At 40.9% G+C, this 23,508-nt stretch overlaps 1 protein-coding gene across 3 annotated transcripts in view; it reads left to right on the top strand.

The window, feature by feature from the left end:
* LOC137652230 (vesicle-trafficking protein SEC22a-like) overlaps nt 1-18,270 on the top strand; it is a 58,947-nt gene extending 40,677 nt beyond the window's left edge. For all 3 annotated transcript variants that reach the window (XM_068385465.1, XM_068385468.1, XM_068385467.1), the window contains exon 7: nt 16,827-18,270. In XM_068385465.1, coding sequence (XP_068241566.1) covers nt 16,827-17,027 — 201 coding nt within the window. In that variant the 3' untranslated portion in view covers nt 17,028-18,270. The remainder of the gene's footprint in view (nt 1-16,826) is intronic.
* Nucleotides 18,271-23,508: the final 5,238 nt, after the last annotated feature.

Raw genomic sequence — 23,508 nt, 5'->3', positions numbered from 1 at the left:
TGTCGTACGACTTATGGGTTCGAGAGGCCTTGATCAGCGAACAGACGTTCCCTCTATGGTATCGGGTGTATCTTACCAAGATCACCCCTACCATAAGGCGAGAGAGACGATTTTCTCCTCGTCATCCGAAGGCTTTTCGCATAAGAAACCGTGGAACAAGGTTTCGAGGCCCTTTAAGCGAAAGTCAGTCCTTTCAGGACAGGTCCAGCGTCCTGGTTTTAACTATTAGGACAGCTCTGACCCTATGCAGTCATCGGAAGACTGCTCGCCGCCTAAACAAAAGCGTAACACAGACTCCGAGAATCTTTTTGTAGGCAAGGTTTTGCAGTCACAGACGTTACCCTCGTCTCTTACCGCAACCATTCCCGTTGATCCTAAATGGGTTGTACGGCAAGACATGCAGAATAAGCTTGCCTCCCTTATGGAAGACTATTCTGCCGATAAGTCCGTTGAGCCTAGCCGTTTATCTCATCGAGATCCTGGCCTTCAGCCACCCTAACGTTCCTTTGTGCGTCCTGTTGACGTTGGCGTAGCCAAGTCACGTCAGTCAGGTTGTTTAGAACCACACTCGATGTGGTCTCGTGTGGATTTTCAGCCACATTTGGACGTTAGGCCACTTGCTGATGCTCCTGTTGACGTTCAGGACGTTCGCCAACAATCGGAGTTGACTTGTTTTGACGCTGAGCGTCAACCTCCGCATTCTAGAGTTGTTTTGACTGCTCAGTCTAGGCGGTCAAAGCAGTCTCGAGTGGACGCTGTGCGTCCTCACGCACCTGTTGTTGTTGACAGTTCACAGACTGTCAAGCAGTTACATGACGTTGCGTCCTGGTCCGCTACTAATGCACCAGTGCGTGTGGACTCTGCTTGTAAAGCATTGCCACCACGGTAGGTCTCTCCCTTGCTTGAGACTCGGCTATTGTCGGACAAGGTTCCTTAAGATGAGGAAGTTGCTGTTCCCCCTCCTACTGATATTCCCTTGAGGACTCTGTCAGACGGAGAGGAGCCTAAAGCTGCTTAGCCCTCTATGGACTTTAAATAAATCATGCTGATTTTTAAGGATCTTTGTCCGGATCTTTTTGTAACTGCTGCTCCTCGTTCGCCTAAACGTCAGAGCTTACACTAGGCCTAGCTACTTCGAAGCCGTTGTTTTATAAGCTAGTGCTCTCTCGCTCTTCTAAGAGAGCTTTACGTTTGCTAGGCGACTGGTTTATCACCAGGAGGAGTTTGGGGGAGACAGCCTTTGCTTTCCCTTCTTTTAAGCTGGCTTATAGAGCGAGAGTCTGATATGACACGAGAGAAGTTCTCGGCTTGGGAGTTCCTGCCTCTGCCCAGATAGACTTCTCAAACCTCATAGACTCTCCCTGGCGCCTGGCCATGAGACGCTTCAAGATTTTACAGGTCGACTTCAGAGCTATTTTCGAGCGTTTGAAGTTTTGCTGTACAATTATGTCATGCATAAACAAGGCTTTCAGGGATGGCTCCAATGATCTGACAGCCACGTTCTCTGCAGGAACAAGTCCCTCAGGGATGGCTCCAATGATTTGGCAGCCATGTTCACTGCAGGAGTACGTAAGAGGCAAGTGCGCTCAATGTGTTCATTGTCAAGACAAACTTCACGATGAAGTCTACCAGGCTGTCTTGACAGCATTTATGGAAGGCGACTGGATGGTCTCTCTCGACCTTCAGGAGGCATACTTCCACATTCCTATACACCCGGATTCCCAACCGTTTCTGAGGTTTGTTTACAGGAATGTGGGGTACCAGTTTCGAGCCCTGTGCTTTGGCCTCAGTCCTGCGCCTCTCGTGTTTACGAGGCTCATGAGGAATGTGGCAAAATCCCTCCATCTATCGGGGATCCGAGCCTCCCTGTACTTGGACGACTGGCTTCTCAGAGCATCGTCCAGTCTTCGCTGTCTGCAGGATCTACATTGGACGTTGAGTCTGGCCAGGGAGTTGGGACTTTTTGTCAACCTAAAAGTCCCAACTGATCCCATCCCAGATTATTCTATATTTGGGGATGGAGATTCGCAGTCAAGCCCTGCTCGAAGTCCAACTAATGCTGAAACGAAACGTTTATTCAGTCAGGAGTTGGAACAGTCTCGTAGGGACTCTCTCATCCCTGGAGCAGTTTGTCTCACTAGGGAGACTACACCTTCTGCCTCTCCGGTTCCATCTAGCCTCTCACTGGAACTAGGACAAGACATTAGAGAAGGTATCATTCCCAGTCTCCGAACCAGTAAAGGCATGCCTGAAATGGTGGGACAGCAATATCAGTCTGAGAGAGGGACTATCCCTAGCAGTCAAGAACCCAAACCACGTGTTGTCCTCAGACGCGTCGGATTTGGGTTGGGGTGCGACCCTGGACGGTCGGGAATGCTCGGGTCTGTGGACCTCAAGTCAGAAGAGCATGCACATCAATGGCAAGGAGCTATTAGCAGTCCACTTGGCCTTGATGATATTAGAAAGCTTCTTCGAAACTAAGTGGTAGAGGTCAACTCAGACAACACCACAACTTTGGCGTACATCTCCAAGCAAGGAGGCACACACTCCTTCACGCTGCTTGAGATCGCAAGGGACCTTCTCTTGTGGTCAAGAATTCGAGGCATCTCCCTGTTGACGAGATTCATCCAGGGGGACTTGAACGTCTTGGCAGACTGTCTCAGTCGGAGGGGTCAGGTGATACCCACGGAATGGACCCTCCACAAGGACGTGGGCAAGAGTCTTTGGGCTACTTGGGGTCAACCCACCATAGACCTCTTTGCCTCCTCGTTGACCAAAAGGTTACCAATCTATTGCTCTCCAGTCCTAGATACAGAAGCAATCTACATAGACGCGTTTCTACTGGATTGGTCTTTTCTGGACTTATATGCATTCCCACCTTTCAAGATAGTCAACAAGGTACTGCAGAAGTTCGCCTCTCACGAAGGGACAAGGTTGACGTTGGTTGCTACCCTCTGGCCCGCGAGAGAGTGGTGCACCGAGGTACTTCAATGGCTGGTAGACTTTCCAAGAAGTCTTCCTCTAACGGTAGATCTGTTACGTCAGCCCCACGTAAAGAATGTCCATCAAAGCCTCCCCGCTCTTCGTCTGACATCCTTCAGACTATCGAAAGACTCTCAAGAGCTAGAGGCTTTTCGAAGGAGGCAGCCAGTGCGATTGCAAGAGCTAGGAGAGCTTCTACCATTAGAGTATACCAGTCGAAGTGGGAAGTCTTTCGAGACTGGTGCAAGTCAGCATCTGTGTCCTCGTCCAGTACCTCTGTAGCCCAATTCGCAGATTTTCTTTTACATCTGAGAAAGGTTCACTCCCTTTCAGCTCCCACGATTAAGGGCTACAGGAGCATGTTGGCTTCGGTCTTTCGACATAGAGGCTTAGATCTTTCCAACAATAAAGATCTCCAAGATCTCCTTAAGTCTTTCGAGACCTCTAAGGAACGTCGTTTGGCAACTCCTGGATGGAACTTAGACGTGGTCCTAAGGTTCCTCATGTCAGACAGGTTTGAGCCATTACATTCAGCCTCCCTGAAGGATCTCACCCTCAAGACACTTTTCCTAGTGTGCTTGGCTTCGGCTAAAAGGGTCAGTGAACTTCATGCCTTCAGTAAGAACATCGGCTTTTCTACAGAAAAAAAGCCACTTGTTCACTTCAACTTGGTTTCCTGGCCAAAAATGAACTGCCTTCTCGTCCTTGGCCTAAATCTTTTGATATTCCTTGCTTATCAGAGATCGTAGGCAACGAACTGGAAAGAGTATTATGTCCTGTTAGAGCTCTTAAGTTCGATTTAGCTCGTACTAAGTCGTTACGAGGTAAATCTGAGGCATTATGGTGCTCAGTTAAGAAACCTTCATTGCCTATGTCAAAGAATGCTTTGTCATATTTTATCAGATTTTTTTAATACGAGAAGCTCATTCTCACTTGAATGAGAAAGACCGATGTTTGCTTAAGGTTAAGACGCACGAAGTTAGAGATATAGCAACCTCCGTGGCCTTCAAGCAAAATAAATCTCTGCAAAGTATTATGGACGCGACTTTTTGGAGAAGCAAGTCAGTGTTCGCGTCATTTTACTTAAAAGATGTCCAGACTCTTTACGAGGACTGCTACACACTGGGTCCATTCGTTGCAGCGAGTGCAGTAGTGGGTGAGGGTTCTACCACTACATTACCCTAATTCCAATATCCTTTTTAATCTGTCTCTTGAAATGTTTTTAATATTGTTTTTTTGGGTTGTACGGAAGGCTAAGAAGCCTTTCGCATCCTGATTGATTTGGCGGGTGGTCAAAGTCATTTCTTGAGAGCGCCCAGATTAAGGGTTTGATGAGGTCCTGTTGTATGGGTTGCAGCCCTTAATACTTCAGCTCCTGGGAGTCTTTCAGCATCCTAAGAGGATCGCTGGGCTTCGTGAGGAAGACAGACTTATAAGGCAGAGTAATCGTCTAAGTCAACTTCCTTACCAGGTACCTATATATTTTGGTTTTGTTATATTGATAACTGTCAAAAACTCTTAGCTTATACGCTGTAAACTTAATTAACTCTGGTCTCTACCCACCGCCTTGGGTGTGAATCAGCTATTATATATTCACCGGCTAAGTTAAATATTTAAAAATGATATTTTAATTATAAAATAAATTTTTGAATATACTTACCCGGTGAATATATAAATTAAAGGCCCTCCCTTCCTCCCCAATAGAGACGCAGCGGGACGAGAAGAATTGAAGGGTTTGTTTACATGCAAGAGTGGTATCTGGCCGATAGTGGCGCTGGTGGGCACACCCGCAACCTTCATAGCGATCGCTCGCGAGTTTTTGAGTGTGTTTTCTGTCGAGCCGCAGAGTTGCAGCTATTATATATTCACCGGGTAAGTATATTAAAAAATTTATTTTATAATTAAAATATCATTTTAAGATCCTAAGTGCCCATCTGCTTCTCTGGTAATATACGCCCTTTGCACATTCCTCCCATTTTACAAAAAAGGTGCTTGCCCATAATCACTTGATACAGTATGTGGTTATGGACACCAAGTGAAGATTTTAGGTCGAGAGCGCTATGTAACTGTCAACTTCCAACAAAGAAAGCGCTGTAAGCAGCTAGTAATACTGGAGAAAGAGGTGTGAGTCATAGAGAAAATAAGAAAGAGAAGTGTTTTTGGTGTTTATTTCTTAGTTTGATGTACTGTACATGCAACTGTAAGCATTATATACATTCATGATGATGTTATTTATTATTTTAGCAACAAAGGTATACTGTACTATATTATGGTGAATGTTGAAATTTTCTGTTGGCACATTTTGAAATATACACTTTAATGAACAGGCATGAATCATCAAGAGAAAAATATATGTTCTAAGCGCATACCTGTATCTTTGGGTATAGGGAACACATTACTGTAAGTGTTGCATGAATTTTTTTTTTGCTTATCCTTAAGTTATTTATATTTATTATTGAATTTTGTAATATTGTACTTGTTACAGTACAGAATTTAGTAAGCATTGAAATTATTACATGGGGCAAGGGTGTACTGAAAAGACATGTAGTTGCGCGGTCGGTTTATTTGATATATTGCATACCTTGCAGTAAATACTGTTCACTTTTACTATTGAATTCTTTTCATTCATTCTTATGCATTTACAAAACTTTCATCTTTTAAGATAAGGATATGTGTTTAGCAGTGCAAGACTGTCCAGGGAATCGTTAACAAGGTATTTAGTTAACAACAGGTGGCGCGAAGGATAGCCCTGCCCACCTGCTTGTCAGAATAGTCACTTTTTTCTTGGTACACAGCAGGCTACCACTGTTCACCTTTGAGCAGCTACAAAGTTTCCTGATCGGCTGGTACCCTCTTGATCAGGTTGCAAAATAAAACCAATTCAACAGTGACCTATTTTTTCACCGGTATTGGGTGATTGGTTCTTTTGGACAAGGCACCAACTCCTGGGTGATTTATAGTAAGGATACATGTCATGTGAAGCTATCCCTCTCCTTCTCTTCCTCTTCCCATTCTAATTCTGTCAGTTCTTCTCAGAAGTCAAAGACATTCAAGGAGGTCAGTTATGTCAAGTCCTCTTTCAGGTGGTATGGATGGGTCATGGCTGGCTCCCAGCCCTTTGTGGTCTGTGACAATAGCCCCATACTATGGCTTGTGAGTGGGTACTGATAGTTAATCTGGGTAGAGATCTGTGGCCCTATGCATGGTGTCTTGCTATGGCCTGGGTGGCATGCTGGAGATGTATGGTTCAGTGACTTGGCTCAAGTGGCTGGCTTAACTATATCGGTTGCACCACACTTGCCAGAGTTGCACCGCCTTGGGGCTAGGGTTTGTGTGGCTGGTTTGAATACCATGGTAGCCAGGCTAGTGGGAGATGCATGGCCCTGCATTTTTTCTGTTAGCCAGTTGTTAGAAAAAGTTGAGTACCTCCTTTCATGGTGGAATGTTGCTCCTTTCTCTGTTGGAAATACTGTCAGCCCGCACTTTACGCGAGTCTATATTTCGCGATTTCACTTATACGTGATACAGAAAACCGCAATACCTATTAAATAGAAATTCACGTATTCGCGTTAAAAATTCTTGCGGCGCGATGATTTAAAATAGGCCATGCTCCTTTGCACTGCACTTGCTTCGCGCCACTTTCCTCTCTCGCTGTACACTGTATATCCATTTACTGTGGTAAAAAAATTACAGCTATATTTAAAATAAATCTGATTTTGATTAAACTGGTGTTTCACTTAACTCTATCTAATAATAATGCATGTAATATTCACATTTTAGTATCGTATTTAGAAGTAAAAACATAGCGAATTATAATCTTTTCCATTGTTTAGGTTGTATGCTTTCCAAATCAGCTGATTAAGGCATGCTACCAAACTATATTTCATATTTCCTAAAAGAAACAATTATTACTAGGATATTTGTTTTTAGTTTATAAAATAAGCTTTATTTCTGTTTAAGAAAATATAAAAGTAAAACACAATTTGTGAGTTTTAACACAATGTTTACATAATAATTCACTCAATGTTTACATATCAGCAACCACCATCTCTTGGCAAAAATGTGAAAAACAGCTGGAGTCCTATAAATAAATGAAGATAGAATTACCTGTAAATACTCTTATTTTACTTAAACATAATTCTATATACCTTAAACAAAATGAGTATATGATTTTTAATCAATCCTTCCAAACTACTACCCTATTAATAAACAATATGCAATTAGAATACCCGTTAACTTGAGTTTCATTCATGTTGCCGATGCATGATTATTTATAGTTTTTAGCTCTGTCTGTGGTGCTCGATTATAAAGCTTTGGAAATTATTTATATCGTTTTATAACAAAACTATATTCTCGGTTTTTCAGACACATTGTAATGTTATCATCTAAATTCAGCATTTACATTTAATTTGCGATTTACACATTCATAGGTTCCCACTAAATTTCCTTTTTGTTTCCTAGTTATGGACACAGTTTTCCCCGATTCCAAACAGAATAGCAGCTATGAATATTGTTTATTTTCTTGCTTTCATTTACAGCTTGTTAGTTAATATTTAGGAGTATATTTTCTTGAAGATCTTTTCTCCATAGTGAATAAGGATTTAATGTAAAATTTCAGTCTTATGCAACTGTACTTTGTTTATTATTGTACGATGATTGAGATACAAGTAAAACAGCTGATACCTGATTCATTTCATAACAAAACAGCTGTATTTTGTTTGGCTGTTATTGTAGCTGTATGCATTTACGCAATAATTATAATGTTATTAATGATACTTTCATCATCATTTTCTTTTAATTTTCTAACTTATTGAAGTAGAAGATGGGATAAATGTCATTACTGGGCTACTGTAAATGTTAGACTGATTCCCTACAGAAGATGACACTAATGCATTAGGAATTGCGTCATATTAAAGGGTGACTGTGTAGAACTTCATATGAAAATGGTTAGTTGTCGTTATATAAAATATGTACATTTAGTTAATCTTAAATTGTATACATATTGTACATTACAGAATTACAATAATGTTTCTTGTGAATGTAGGCTATGTGTGCGGTGAGTCAGCGAACACTTAAAGTACAGTTGAGCTTTACTGTAGTGATAGTAGTATATTACTGTAATATATATTACAGTATCGGTGAGTGTTATACAGTATTACTAGATAGGAACAACTATACTGTGATAGAAACCAAGTAAAAACAGTATTAGGCATTACTTGGTGTGTTAATTATCCAAGTGTAGGCAAGGCACAGTGAGTTGTTAGGTTAGGGTAGGAGTTATTCCACCCTAGGGCACCAAGCATTCGCGAATTTGCACTTTTCAATATTAAACTTACCCGGTGATCATATAGCTGTCAGCTCTGCTGCCCGACAGAAAAACCTAAGGACGAAATACGCCAGCGATCGCTATACAGGTGGGGGTGTACATCAACAGCGCCATCTGTCGAGCAGGTACTCAAGTACTCGATGTCAACACAGAACCAATTTTCTCTCTGTCGTGCCACCGGCAAGACCTATTGAATACGCTGTTGTTTTCTGGATTGATTTTCACGTTATTTGGTGAAGTATTCATTTCTGGTTATTAGCTATCGCTGTGCAGAAGTTATCTTCAATACTTCCTTGCATTCTTTTTTGGATTTTGGATTATTTGTTGACGACTTGGATAGATTTTGAATTCCCCCCTTTGACTAATTCAAGATGTCTGACCCTTCTCAAGTCCCCAAGTACAGGAAGTGTAGCGCTAGGGACTGTTCTAGGCGTCTTCCGAAGGCCTCTATCGATCCGCACACCGTTTGTTCCAATTGTAGGGGTTAAGCCTGTCAATTGGAAGATCGATGTGAGGAATGCGTTGGGCTTTCGGAATTCGGGTTTCAAGAATTCCTGAAATATGCACGTAGGCTAGAGAAGGATAGGATCAGGAGGAGTTCGTCTCGCTCAATTGATTTTTCCTCTCCCCATGCCCCTCAACCTATTCCTTCCCCTGTAGTGGTTGCACCCGACCCCCCTGCTAGCTCTCATCAACCTTCAATGGCAGATATGATGCGTGCCATCCAGGCTCTAGGTGAGAGAGTCGAGTCATTGGCGAATGACCGCAATCAACTCATGGCTGACGTCAGGGAGTTGAAAGGTAAAAGTGCAGTGGGAAGTGAAGTGAGTGTCAGTGCAGTGAAAAGTGTCAGTGTTACGCATGAGGGTGCGTCTGTTCGTGCCTGTCGTCCTCCCAGTCCGGGACCTCTTGCAAGCTCCCAAGCCCAGGGGAGAAGCAATGTCGTACGACCAAAGGGTTCGACAGGCTTTAATCAGCGGACAGACGTTCCCTCCGTGGTTTCGGACGTATCTTTCCTAGATCGTGCCACCCACAAGAAGACGAGTGAGCCCGTTCATTCCTCGTCTGCGGAAGAGGTTTCTCGACAGAAACGATGGACCAAGGTCTCACGGCCTCTTAAACGTAAGGTCCCTTCCGAGCAAGTCCAACGGCCCAGATGTAGCCACTGGGTCAGTTCGGACTCGCTGCAGTCCTCCGACGACTGCACACCTCCTAAGAGAGGCAAAGTGGTACCGCAACAGGCAGTAACTCCGTCTGTTGCCGCACCCGCTGTTTTAGACCCTAAGTCACAACGGACAGTAACTCCGTCTGTTGCCGCTTTTGTAGACCCTAAGTGGTCTTTGCTGCAGTCTATGCAGACTCAGTTAGCTGCTGTTATGCAGGAGTTTCGTGCGGAGAAGGTTGACGCTGCACCCGTTAGCCTACAACCTGCCACGGTTGTGCGCCCAGCAGACGCTGAGGCTGCCTGCTCCCACACTCCAGCTGTGAGAGCTCCTCCACCCATGCGCAGTCGACCCTGCCAGACGCATGCTGACGTTCACAGACGCACGGAACCCTCCGTTGCCGTGCGTGAGCTACCACAACAACAGGAGGGTGGAGTTAGGCTGCCGTGTTTTGACGCGGTGCGTCAGCCTCCGCAACCCACGGTGGTCTCCGCTATCCTTCCACAGTCGGGAGTAGACGCTTTGCGCACCCACTCAGCTTTGGTTGTTGCCAGTTCTCAGACTGACCAACAGTGGCATGACGTTGGGTCCAGTGCAGCCACGCATGCACCCGTGCTGCCGGACTCAGCCGTCCAGCCTACTCCGTTGCCTCTTCCTCCTCAACATTCAGACGATGGTATCTCTGATGATGACGAAGCTGCACATCTTGACGACCAACACTCGGACATCGAAGAACCCAAGACCACGCCTCCCTCCTTAGACTTTAGGAAAGTGCTTGCGCTGTTCAAGTATTTATATCCGGATCAGTTTGTGTCTGCAGCACCACGCTCGCCTCCCTCTGAGTTCGCTTTAGGCATGCAGTCAGCAGCACCTGCCTTTACGAAGCTCGTACTCGCTCGCTCGTCCAAGAGAGCTTTAAGGGTACTGGGAGAGTGGTTGCAGTCCAAGAAGCAACTTGGGAAGACATCCTTCATGTTTCCCCCGGTCAAGCTTGCTTCCAGATCTAGCGTCTGGTATGCCACGGGAGAAGTTCTCGGCTTGGGAGTTCCTGCCTCTGCCCAGGGCGACTTCTCAAGTCTGGTAGACTCTCCCCGCAGGCTGGCTATGAGACGCTCCAAGATTTGCTGGACTCCTTCGGATATGGACCATCTTATGAAGGGAGTTTTCCGTGCATTCGAAGTCTTTAACTTCTTGGACTGGTGTTTGGGAGCGTTGAGCAGGAAGACCTCCCCTTCTGATAAGGAAACTTCCATGCTCATCATGTCCTGCATGGACAAAGCCATACGGGATGGTTCTAGTGAGCTTGCGGCTTCTTTCGTGTCTGGGGTCCTCAAGAAGCGGGATCACCTTTGCTCCTTCTTGTCAGCTGGAGTCACCCCATGTCAAAAGTCGGAGCTTATGTTTGCTCCACTCTCGAAGTGTCTCTTCCCTGAAGAGTTGATCAAGGAGATTGCTGCCTCCTTGATCCAGAAAGACACCCATGACCTGGTGGCGTCATCCGCACGCAAAGCCACCCCTTTGCCCTCCGTGCCTAGACCCAGGATGGACACTCCAGCGTCAAGGTTCATTCCGCCCTTTCGTGGCAGAGCCTCCAGCAGAGGAGGTGCTCGTGCCGGAAGTCAACGTGGGAGCAAGAAGAAGGGTTCCAAGTCCTCTAGAGGCAGAGTCTGACTGCCACCTTCTTCAGACAGCAGTGGGAGCCAGGCTCAAGAACTACTGGCAGGCCTGGGAGAACAGGGGCGCAGACGCAGTCTGTGAAGTTACTCAGGGAGGGGTACAAGATTCCATTCTTGCGCAAGCCCCCTCTAGCAACAACTCCCATCGACCTCTCTCCCAGGTACAGAGAGGAGGACAAGAGACTAGCTTTACAGCAAGAGGTGTCTCTCTTACTACAAAAGGGAGCGGTAGTCATAGTCCGGGACCATCAATCCCCGGGCTTCTACAACCGCCTCTTCTTAGTGCCGAAGAAGACAGGAGGGTGGAGACCGGTGCTAGACGTCAGTGCTCTGAATGTCTTTGTCACAAAGCAGACGTTCACCATGGAGACGACAAAGTCGGTTCTAGCATCGGTCAGGAAGGAAGACTGGATGGTCTCGTTAGACCTAAAGGACGCTTACTTTCACGTCCCCATCCACCCAGATTCCCAACCTTTTCTAAGGTTCGTTTTCGGGAAGGTTGTATACCAGTTCCAAGCACTGTGCTTTGGCCTAAGCACGGCACCTCTAGTTTTTACCAAACTGATGAGGAATATTGCCAAATTCCTGCATTTAGCAAACATCAGAGCCTCCCTCTATTTGGACGACTGGCTTTTAAGAGCTGCGTCAAGTCGTCGCTGTCTGGAGAATCTACAGTGGACTCTAGATCTGACCAAGGAATTGGGTCTCCTGGTCAATATAGAAAAGTCCCAACTCGTCCCATCCCAAACTATAGTATACCTAGGAATGGAGATTCAGAGTCAAGCTTTTCGGGCTTTTCCGTCGGCCCCCAGAATCAGTCAAGCCCAAGAATGCATCCAGTCCATGCTGAAGAAGGACCGATGTTCAGTCAGACAGTGGATGAGTCTGATAGGGACGCTTTCATCACTGGACCAGTTCATCGCGTTAGGGAGACTCCACCTCCGCCCCCTTCAATTTCACTTAGCTGCTCACTGGAGAAAGGACAAGACGCTAGAAGTGGTCTCGGTTCCTATTTCCGAGAAGATGAAGTCGTCACTGACTTGGTGGAAGAACAACATTCTCCTCAGGGAGGGTCTGCCACTGGCTGTTCAGACCCCCGACCACCTTCTCTTCTTGGACGCATCGGACACGGGCTGGGGTGCGACATTGGACGGTCGGGAATGCTCGAGCACGTGGAATGGGGTTCAAAGCGAGTTGCACATCAACTGCAAGGAGCTACTGGCAGTTCATCTGGCCTTGAGAAGCTTCAAGTCCCTCCTTCTAGGCAAGGTGGTGGAAGTGAACTCCGACAACACCACAGCCTTGGCGTACATCTCCAAGCAAGGAGGGACTCATTCGATGACGTTGTACGAGATCGCAAGGGACCTCCTCACCTGGTCAAGAGATCGAAACATATCCCTAGTAACGAGGTTCATTCAAGGCGACATGAATGTCATGGCAGACCGCCTCAGCCGGAAGGGTCAAATCATCCCAACAGAGTGGACCCTTCACAAGAATGTATGCAACAGACTATGGGCATTGTGGGGCCAGCCCACCATAGATCTGTTCGCAACCTCGATGACCAAGAGGCTCCCAATTTATTGTTCACCGATTCCGGACCCAGCAGCAGTTCACATAGATGCCTTTCTTCTGGATTGGTCCCATCTAGACCTTTATGCGTTCCCCCCGTTCAAGATTGTCAACAGAGTACTGCAGAAGTTCGCCTCTCACGAAGGGACAAGGTTGACGTTGGTTGCTCCCCTCTGGCCCGCGAGAGAATGGTTCACCGAGGTACTGCAATGGCTAGTAGACGTTCCCAGAACACTTCCTCTAAGAGTGGACCTTCTGCGTCAGCCGCATGTAAAGAAGGTACACCCAAGCCTCCACGCTCTTCGTCTGACTGCCTTCAGACTATCGAAAGACTCTCGAGAGCTAGAGGCTTTTCGAAGGAGGCAGCCAGAGCGATTGCTAGAGCTAGGAGGACATCCACTCTCAAAGTCTACCAGTCGAAGTGGGAAGTCTTCCGAAGCTGGTGCAAGTCTAAATCAGTATCCTCAACCAGTACCTCTGTAACTCAGATAGCTGACTTCCTTTTATACCTAAGGAAGGAAAGATCCCTTTCAGCTCCCACGATCAAGGGTTACAGAAGCATGTTGGCAGCAGTCTTCCGTCACAGAGGCTTAGATCTTTCCAACAACAAAGATCTACAGGACCTCCTTAAGTCTTTTGAGACCTCGAAGGAGCGTCGGTTGGCCACTCCAGGTTGGAACTTAGACGTGGTACTAAGATTCCTTATGTCAGCAAGGTTCGAACCACTTCAATCAGCCTCTTTAAAAGATCTCACTTTGAAAACTCTTTTCCTCGTCTGCTTAGCAACAGCTAAAAGAGTCAGTGAGATACACGCCTTCAGCAGGAACATTGGATTTACATCTGAAACGGCTACATGTTCCTTACAGCTTGGTTTTTTAGCCAAAAACGAACTTCCTTCTCGTCCTTGGCCCAAATCGTTCGATATTCCAAGCCTTGCTAATTTGGTTGGAAATGAACAAGAAAGAGTACTATGCCCGGTAAGAGCTCTTAAGTACTATTTGAGACGGACTAAGCCATTACGTGGACAATCAGAAGCTTTATGGTGCGCCATTAAGAAACCTTCTTTACCAATGTCGAAGAATGCAGTTTCTTATTATATCAGACTTTTGATTCGAGAAGCTCATTCCCATCTGAATGAGGAGGACCATGCTTTGCTGAAGGTAAGGACACATGAAGTTAGAGCTGTCGCAACTTCAGTGGCCTTCAAACAAAACAGATCTCTGCAGAGTGTAATGGATGCAACTTATTGGAGAAGCAAGTCAGTGTTCGCATCATTTTACCTTAAAGATGTCCAGTCTCTTTACGAGAACTGCTACACCCTGGGACCATTCGTAGCAGCGAGTGCAGTAGTGGGTGAGGGCTCAACCACTACATTCCCCTAATCCCATAACCTTTTTAATCTTTCTCTTGAAATGCTTTTTATTGTTGTGTTTGGGTTGTCCGGAAGGCTAAGAAGCCTTTCGCATCCTGGTTGATTTGGCGGGTGGTCAAATTCTTTCTTGAGAAGCGCCTAGATTAGAGGTTTTGATGAGGTCCTTTAGTATGGGTTGCAACCCTTCATACTTCAGCTCCTAGGAGTCGCTCAGCATCCTATGAGGATCGCGAGGCTCAGTAAGGAAGACGTACTTAAAAAAGGCAGAGTAATTGTTCAAGTCGACTTCCTTACCAGGTACTTATTAATTTTATGTTTGTTATTTTGAATAACTGCTAAAATGAAATACGAAATACTTAGCTCTTAATGTTAACATATATGCTGGTCTCTACCCACCCCCCTGGGTGTGAATCAGCTATATGATCACCGGGTAAGTTTAATATTGAAAAATGTTATTTTCATTAGTAAAATAAATTTTTGAATATACTTACCCGGTGATCATAAATTAAAGGACCCACCCTTCCTCCCCAATAGAGACCCAGTGGGCCGAGGAGAAAATTGGTTCTGTGTTGACATCGAGTACTTGAGTACCTGCTCGACAGATGGCGCTGTTGATGTACACCCCCACCTGTATAGCGATCGCTGGCATATTTCGTCCTTAGGTTTTTCTGTCGGGCAGCAGAGCTGACAGCTATATGATCACCGGGTAAGTATATTCAAAAATTTATTTTACTAATGAAAATGACATTTTTCGCGCCTGTCTCTGTTATCTAACCCCTCGCGTAGAATGTCTGACTGTACTTTGGTATCCTGAATTGGGAAGATGGCACCTATCTAGGACATCATTGCTTGCTTACATGCAACCGGTGGCTCCTGGTTGCTAGCTGAGGGGTATCAACTCTTACTCTTGAGCATGGAACCACGGCTTATACTCGACCATGACTGAAGAAATAATACATGTCTCTTTTGTCTCTTTTTCTTTCACAAAGTACTAGCATGCTGTGGAATGAGCTAAGCCGGACTAGTGCTCACTCTTGGCCTCCGACCACACAATTATACTCATTCACCAGAAGGCAGTACACTGTACTGCTCTTGCTCTCTGCCACCAGGACCTGTTTCCCAGACAATGGAAAGAGAACGTTCACAGCCCAATTCATATCAGGATTTGCCCTCTAATTATACGTTTCAAGATCTGTTTGGATTTTAGAGTATAGTACAATATTTATTCTATGGAGGCACCATCAACCAATTGACTGTCTGTCACTGTACTTTCTCTAAGGATCGGTGTGGTTCTGGACTCCTTGTCTACATCTCAGGTGGGTGATGTTGAGGTTTGTGGTGGAAGGGACTGCTGAGTATCAATACTCCTTCATCCACTGTGCTGTACCCGTCAAGGACTCTGGTCTTTTGAAAGAGACCTGAGCCAAGCAAATTGGCTTGAGGATGGTTCCACTGGTCTCAAAATCCTTGCATTAATCAACAGCAGTTTTCTCTAAGTGTTTGACACAGTTCCACCCATTCTTGCCCCAACCAGTCTCAGTCCAAGAGGGGTGCTATGAAAAGAGGAAGGCCAAGTGATTCAGAGGTAGGTCCCCTGCTGTTTGTAAGAGTATATCTTACTTTGCACATTCTCTCTCTCTTCCATCCATCTGTTCCATACCTACCTTCCAGGTTCCAGCTCAGGATATGTGACTGAGGTAGAACGATCATGGATTTTTGTGCTGGAAATTTTTTACAAACTTTTCTATTCCTTACATGTCAGCTCTTCACAAGTCGTTGCAGAGACGGAGCACTAGTCCGTACCTGTCAAGCTGTTCAGTTAGAATATTTTCTCTATACCCTACCTCCAGAGAGGAAAACTTCATGCTATTTATGACTCGAAGAATTTGTACGGCAGGCATATAATTGTCGACCCAGATACAAATTCCAATTTTAAATCCTAACGTTGAATTTTTTCTCTGACACTGTCAGTCAAGACTTAGATTAAAACTTGGTCTTGACATGGTTTATCCATTGTTTTAACCAGTGGTAATTGCCAGCCATTTTGCAACAGTTGTCTTTTTTTTCCCCATTACTATTATACATCTTCCTTTTGAGTATACTAGTTTGGTGATTCTCAGGAATCTATTTTTCTGTTGAGTTATAAATGAAGATCTTAAATTGAGTGCTGTACAATATAACAAAGAAAAGTGTCTTACCGCATTTTGTTAAGCAACCGTTCTTGCTCTACAAAGTATAATTTTATTAGTAAGCTTTTTTTCTTAAATTCATGTTTAAATTATTCAAGATATGAAATAAAGCTTAGTAATTGGTATTTAAGTTTTATATCCCTATATTTGGGACACCAGAAGCCATGCCAAATTATGATTTATTAATCTTGCTTAGAAAATGTTTGTGACAGACCAAATCTTTACTCGCAGTACTTATACTATAAGGATAAATCCAACTTGGCTCAAATTATTGTAACGTAGTTGTGAACAAATTGAATTTAGCGAAAATGTTTTACATATCTCCAAAGTTGAATGTTTTAGATCCTGCAGAAAATTAAAGGTCAAGAATAATAATTGAATTCATATTCTACCTTTCAATACTTTTTAGTGTATATTAGTCATCTTATTGTCTCAATATTCTAACAAAAAATTAATTTTTTATAGAAAATTTAGCATGATTCCTTTTAGGAAGAAAAATTAAACTTCTGTAAGTAACAATAACAGTAATAATTTTTTTTTCTGTTTCAGATCCGATCATTAAGGAAATATAATAGATACAGAAAACTTCAAACAATATGTAGCTTCCTTTTCATTTTTTTGATGAATGGACTGCTTTTGGATGTACGAGAAGCATGGATCTGTTTTATTTATCTAGTAATTTCCTTGTCTCTTGCTATTGCAACTTTTCATAGGCCTTTTGAGAAAAAATTACCCAGGTTTCACATTTGAAAATTTTCATCGTTTATATAGCCGACAACATGTAAGAAACAAATACAATTTATGGTTAAAAGCTTTTTACTTCACTGTCAATTTTAGTTGATGAAGGTTGTGGAATTAATATTTATTTCATATTTCATGTACTGTAATTCATTATTTCTTTGAGATAAGCAAATCCCAAAATTGACCCCCTTTTAAGTATGGAAGAAATGAAGTATATATAGTACAGTGTTAGGGGGAACTGAATTCATCCATGTATACAAAGACATGCATTTTGGATTGCTTCATTAACTTTAATTTTTCACTTATAAATGGATATACAGTAGTTTGCAAATTAAATATCATAATGCTTACTTTTTCTTTGGGAGTAGGAACTTATGGTAAAATACTGTGATAATATTTTTTTTTAAGATTCCATGGATTTTGTTTTAGTAAGAGACTTTAGGCATCTTAAATTAATTCCTTTTACAGGGTACCACCCACAGTGTGCCTTTAATGATGCACTGTAGACAGTAACATAGTTAGCATTCCTTTTGCCTCCCACTCCATTATTTTCTACCTAGTACTATTCATCTGTTTCATTTGGTTTTTCCCTCATGGCCTGTTCATCTTTAACATTGTCTTACTCCAGTTTCACCTGCTCATTCATGAACAAATTCATCAGACAAGCCCTAGAAGACATTTGTATTATTGCTCAGTGGCCTTTTTACATGGATTTTATGTTAATGATAATAATTTATTACATTATAAAGTAATTAAACCAAGTTGAAGTCCTGTTTCACAAGAATTTGAGTGCGAAGTACTGTACCGTATTATGATTTTTAAAATAAAAAAGGTATTTAAACAAAATCCTAAGAGAGATTAGTATGTCATACTCGAGTATTACCGTAAAGTACTTTTCTCATCCTACTTCCAGTGTCAGCAGAAATCTTGGTTTTATTGGTGGTTATTGAAAACTATTGAATACATAGATGGTAAAAAATGGGGGGGGAATTTTTTTTCTTTTTTTTTTCAAACAGCCAGTATCAATTAAAATTATGAAATGTTACCATTATTATATGCAAATCTTTTTACTCATTCTATGAAAAGATTGCTTACCATTTTTGTAATATATATTGTTTTAGAAAGGTTGATATAAGTATTTTTAGAAAATCTATAAAATTTATAACTTATTCTTTTATGTATCTATTCTCCACAAAACTGAGATTGTCAGCATTGGTACGATAGATATAAATAAAAAGTCTCCTTGTGTCCATTTATTGCTTAAAATGTCCTACTGTAATTGTATATATATTTTTAGAACAAGTTTGTCCACTACAATGAAGTTTGTTTTATGGACAGTACTATATTGTAAGAACATTTAAGAATGAAAATCCAAATTACCAACAATTGTTCTATAAAACTAGAGCCCATCACATTTTCTTCATGTCTTGACATGCATTCAGTAAAATATAATTTGAATTGGTAACAAAATATTTTGTCTACAATAATTTGTTCTAAATTGTCATGAAAGCAATTAAGTTTTTCATGTCATGAATCTTCTGTTTTTTTAATCTTAAGAATCAACTGAATTCTTAAACAAATTACTCTACACCAAAGGGTCAGATTTATGTTTAAATTTGTATATCTTTCGTAACTATTTAGATAGTTACATAAAAAATTGTAAAATAATCTTTTTGTATCCAAGTATGATACAATATTCATGAAAGAAAGATCAGTTCAGTGATATTTGATTATCAATATGCATAATTTTGCAGAATTTTTGTACGTCTTAAGTTCAAAATTCTATAATTTTTATACAGTACTGTTTATGCTAATTACTTTTCCTTTATGAAAAATACTGACACCTATCTTCTTCATGAGACCTGAAATGTTAAGTTCCAGGTCATTATTGCTGTTACCAATTAGGTATTGTCTGCTAGTGGAGAGTCATGAGGATTCTCTGTAGGTAACATGATTCTAAAATGCACCTCAACTTATTTTATTTTAGTACTTTATAATAATTATTATTATTATTATTGTTATTTTTATTATTATTATTTTTATTTTTATTATTCTTATCATTTTCATTATTATTATTATTATCATTATCATCATTATTATTACGTTATTATTATTATTACTTGCTAAGCTATAACCCTAGTTGGAAACGCAGGATGTTATAAGCCCAGGTGCCCCACCAAGGAATTTAGCCCAGTGAGGGAAGGAAACAAGAAAAAATAAAATATTCTAAGAACAGTAACGATATTAAAATAAATATTTTCTATATAAACTTTAAAAACTAACAAAACAAAAGGAAGAGAAATTAGATAGAATAGTTTGCCCAAGTGTACCCTCAATCAAGAGAACTCTAACCCAAGACAGTGGAAGACCATGGTACAGAGACTATGGCACTACCTGAGACTAGAGAACAATGTTTTGGTTTTTGGAGTGTCCTTCTCATAGAAGAGCTGCCTACCATACCTAAAGAGACTCTTGTACCCTTACCAAGAGGAGGGTAGCCACTGAACAAAATATAGTGCAGTAGTTAACCCCCTAGGTGAGGAATTGTTAGGTAATATCAGTGTTGCCAGGTGTATGACAGGAGAATCTGTAAAGAATAAGTCAGACTATTCGGTGTATGTGTAGACAAAGGGAAAGTAAACCATAACCAGAGAGAAGGATCCGATGTAGTACTGTCAGGCCAGTCAAAAGACCGCATCACTCTAGCAGTAGTCTCAACGGGTGGCTGGAGCCCTGGCCAACCCACTACCTATTAGACTTATCTTAGTCTGATTCAAATGGAGATTACATTTTTTACCTAATTGCATAATCCGGTAGAACTTCGGTAAGTTCACTTTCAACTAATGTGTTTCTTTTGAACAGGTAGACATGTCTCTCTTCATACAGTACAGTAGTTAATACATTATATGACATATATTACTAAGTTGTTACTTATCTTAAAGTATTTTATATTTTCTATCCATTACTTCTCATACATACAGTAGTTTGTTTATTTCCTTAATCATATTTATATATTTAAAATCAATATGCAGGATGTTATTATTTCAGAATGTTACTGTTTTCATTAGCCTCATGCATAGTAATGCTTATGAAACAAACTGGAAGAGAAAGCACTTGAATGTTGACCAGAAATTAGACCTTAATGACGTGGAATAATAACGAATGGTGCTCAGCTGTGTACATTTTGACTATTATTATTAATGTATAAGTTAATCTCCAACTGCAGTTTGAATAGAAAAATACTACACTAAGCAGCCCAGTACAGCAAAAGAAACATGTTAAGGATAAACTATAAGAAAGAAATAAGAAAATAAAAAAAAAAATTTAAACATGAATTAATAACGACAGCAAGCAAACACAGACACTAGAAGCTAAGGATACTAAACGTGGTTTTGCAAAAAAATAAAATTCCAATGCATTAGTTAAACATACAGCTATCAAGACACTAAGTAATATAGGCTACCATAGGAATTTACATGACCTGAATAACTGGTTATAACAACAAAGAATTGTGGTTGTAGTGAGAGGAATTAAGTTTGTAGCAAGATTTTCCAATGTGAAAATACAGATTTTGTACATGGCTGAGGACTATGAAACATGAAGTAAGAGATGATGAATGGAGAAGTATTGAATCTCAAGATAGAGACGACTGGTGAAATCTAACCGAGGCCCTTTGCATCCATAGGCGTAGGAGATGATGTAAATTTGTTGGATGGATGACTATGTCATTTCACTAACAACCATGGTTTACATGACAGCGAAGGACAGGATGCCAGAGAACTTCAAATCAATCAATCAGGCAATGATAGCGAAGTGCTTGGGTATATGACAGTGGCACTAACTGAAGAAATGGGATTTTCCCTCGGGGAAAAACATTTATCGTAATGAATTACAAAGATCTGGGCCAGGTCCAAATTTATGTCCCTACATTAAGCTAAATATAGGGCCAAGTGCAAGGAAAAAGAACAAATGAAGGTACAAAGACGAGTGAAATAATAAAAGAAACTATATTTTTATTCAGCACTTTTCCCTCTGCTAGCCTCAAGCCATACCCAATTCCCCTTATTTTTGTCAGGTATAGTTTGTTTTTCTGGATTAGCTTCATGCCGTGTTTGTTATTGAATACATAATTGTATAAGTAATGTTTATATTCGCATGTACCGGAGGTCTACAGTATACTAATTCTTATTTGCATCTTTCTTTTAGGTTTAGGCTTTTCAACTTTTTACTTTTATTTCCTACTCTTTAGTTTATCACAATCTTTTTACCAAAAACTCAACAAGATATGTTTATTAATAGAATAAAGAATACTCTATCTGATATCTACATATTTTTTTCACTGAAATTATACTGTATTCTTATGAATATAATGGAGTCTAATGATTAATTTTCAGAAATGATTTTAGAAATCAGATAAACAACACTAATGTATTACATGAACTAATGATGTTCTTAGTAATTTGAATTCTTAATTTGCTTATCCGGTTTGGTTGTCATTAACAATTAGGCTACTTTACGGAAATATTCTTTATGGTTACTTTATTATCATTATTATGTCTAGAATTTATAAAGATCACCTAATTTGTGTTAGATTTGAGTCTGTAGGTGGCATGATCAATGAAAGGGAATAGTTACTGTCTATCACTTAGTAATTTTTGTACTTATACCAATTCTTAGTAAATGACCATATACCTGTACTATGCTTGACTTTGTAGGGAGTTGGTGTAATCAGTAGGCTTACACCCAGTGAGGTATATTGTATTTTAAGGGTCTTTGCAATGTAGGTACCAACGTTTTAGCATTCTAATTTACTTTAGTCCTTCTTTATTTCCTTTTCCAAAATCTTTTAACTTTTACTTCATAGTGCAATTAAGGGGGTTTTCCAATATTGTAATGCACTTCAGTGCTGATTAACTTTCCCAGTCCCAGCATTAGAATATTTGGCCCAATTTCCATAATTTTGTTGCTTTTGCCATTAATTGTTTTTGTCTAATTGTTTTATATTTTATTGTATAATAAAAGAGGACACTACTTTAATTTGAATGCAAGAAGAGTCAGAGGCAATGAAAATTGACGCATGAATAAATATAATCGAACAATTCAGGTTTTGTGCATTTAACAACTCCCTTCATCAGCAACTTGCTGGCTGTATTCTTTGGAATTTCTTTTTCACACAAAACACATTCCATAATTTCAACTAAACGCTTAACGATGTAAAATCAACTTTTTACAATCAATATGAATATATGGTAGGCTATATGTTTATACAGTTCATAAGAAAGAGATTATATCATTTCTCGTATTATCCCTTTCAGACTAAGATAGAAAACAAACCCATACCATGCATTGAAGTTGTTGAGAGATATAACTTAAATTCATTCATTTGGTTACCACTACGAGTTATTCTTAGTAAATAATAGTGTTACATATTTTTTATAACAACGAACATGTAAAGGAATCTGTAATTTGTTCCATATTTGAAGTTACTTTTATCGTATTAACTAAATTGCCAGATACTATTTTTATTGGTTGTAGACAACATTTTTTTTTATTAGACTCATTCATATTTTGGGGGCTTGAGTTATTATCGTCAGAGGCTTTTGAGTCATTGGAACAGAAAGGACAGAGTGAAGTAAAATTTGTTTGGAAGTGTGAAGTAAGTAGAACAGTATGAAAGAAGAGTAGAGGGCTTTGAGAGAGTAACTAAGGAGGAAGGAATGTGAAAAAAAAAGTTCGAAGAAAAAAATTAACTGAAGATGCTGGCAAGAGGGATGGAAGAAAAAGTGAAACGTCACCTGAAAATAGCCGAAGAGAAAATGGAAGAAGGAATGACATAAATTAAGAAAAGGGCGGGGGGGTGGAAGAAGCAAAAACAGGAAAGAAAAACTTTAACTCCTGTAGCAGTGCACAGAGAGAGGAATGAGAGTTCAAAGAAGAGTGGTAGGAAGAGAAAGTTGGTGATGAACATAATGGGTCAAAGTAAGTACAGTATCCTCTATATTCCACCCTTGAGTGACAATGAACATATGATAGAGAAGAAAACAGACAGGCTGAGTCGAAAAGTGAAAATTAGTACAGGAAGTTCTGTAGTTTGAATTGGGTTAGAGATGCAATTGGGGTTTGCAGAGTGAAAATTTTTGTATGGGAAAGTATTATGAGAATAAAAGGTTTGGGTGCAAGAACTTGGTAGTTTTTAGGAAGGGAAGTTGACTAGTTGCTATAGGTAAGTTTATGAATCTAAAATTGGAGAAAATTACTGTATGTGGACAAATGATAGACTGAAATGGGATGAGGTGTTGGAAATGGAAAATCACAGATTTGAAAATAAAGATATAAGGAATGGAAGTTGATTGTAGGTTGGCAAGAAAAGGAAGGAGACAAGTGTCCCCGGTGCAAAATGTAGGCTATAGAAATGCATTGACGAGTAATACGGTGAATGTAATGATGGTTTTTGGATAAATAATTTGGGAATAAAAATTGAGAGAATATA

This window comes from Palaemon carinicauda, chromosome 13, assembly GCF_036898095.1.
Source record: "Palaemon carinicauda isolate YSFRI2023 chromosome 13, ASM3689809v2, whole genome shotgun sequence".
Taxonomy (NCBI): Eukaryota; Metazoa; Arthropoda; class Malacostraca; order Decapoda; family Palaemonidae; genus Palaemon; species Palaemon carinicauda.
Note: the sequence above shows the minus strand (reverse complement) of the source record. Positions and strands in the feature narration are given on the sequence as shown.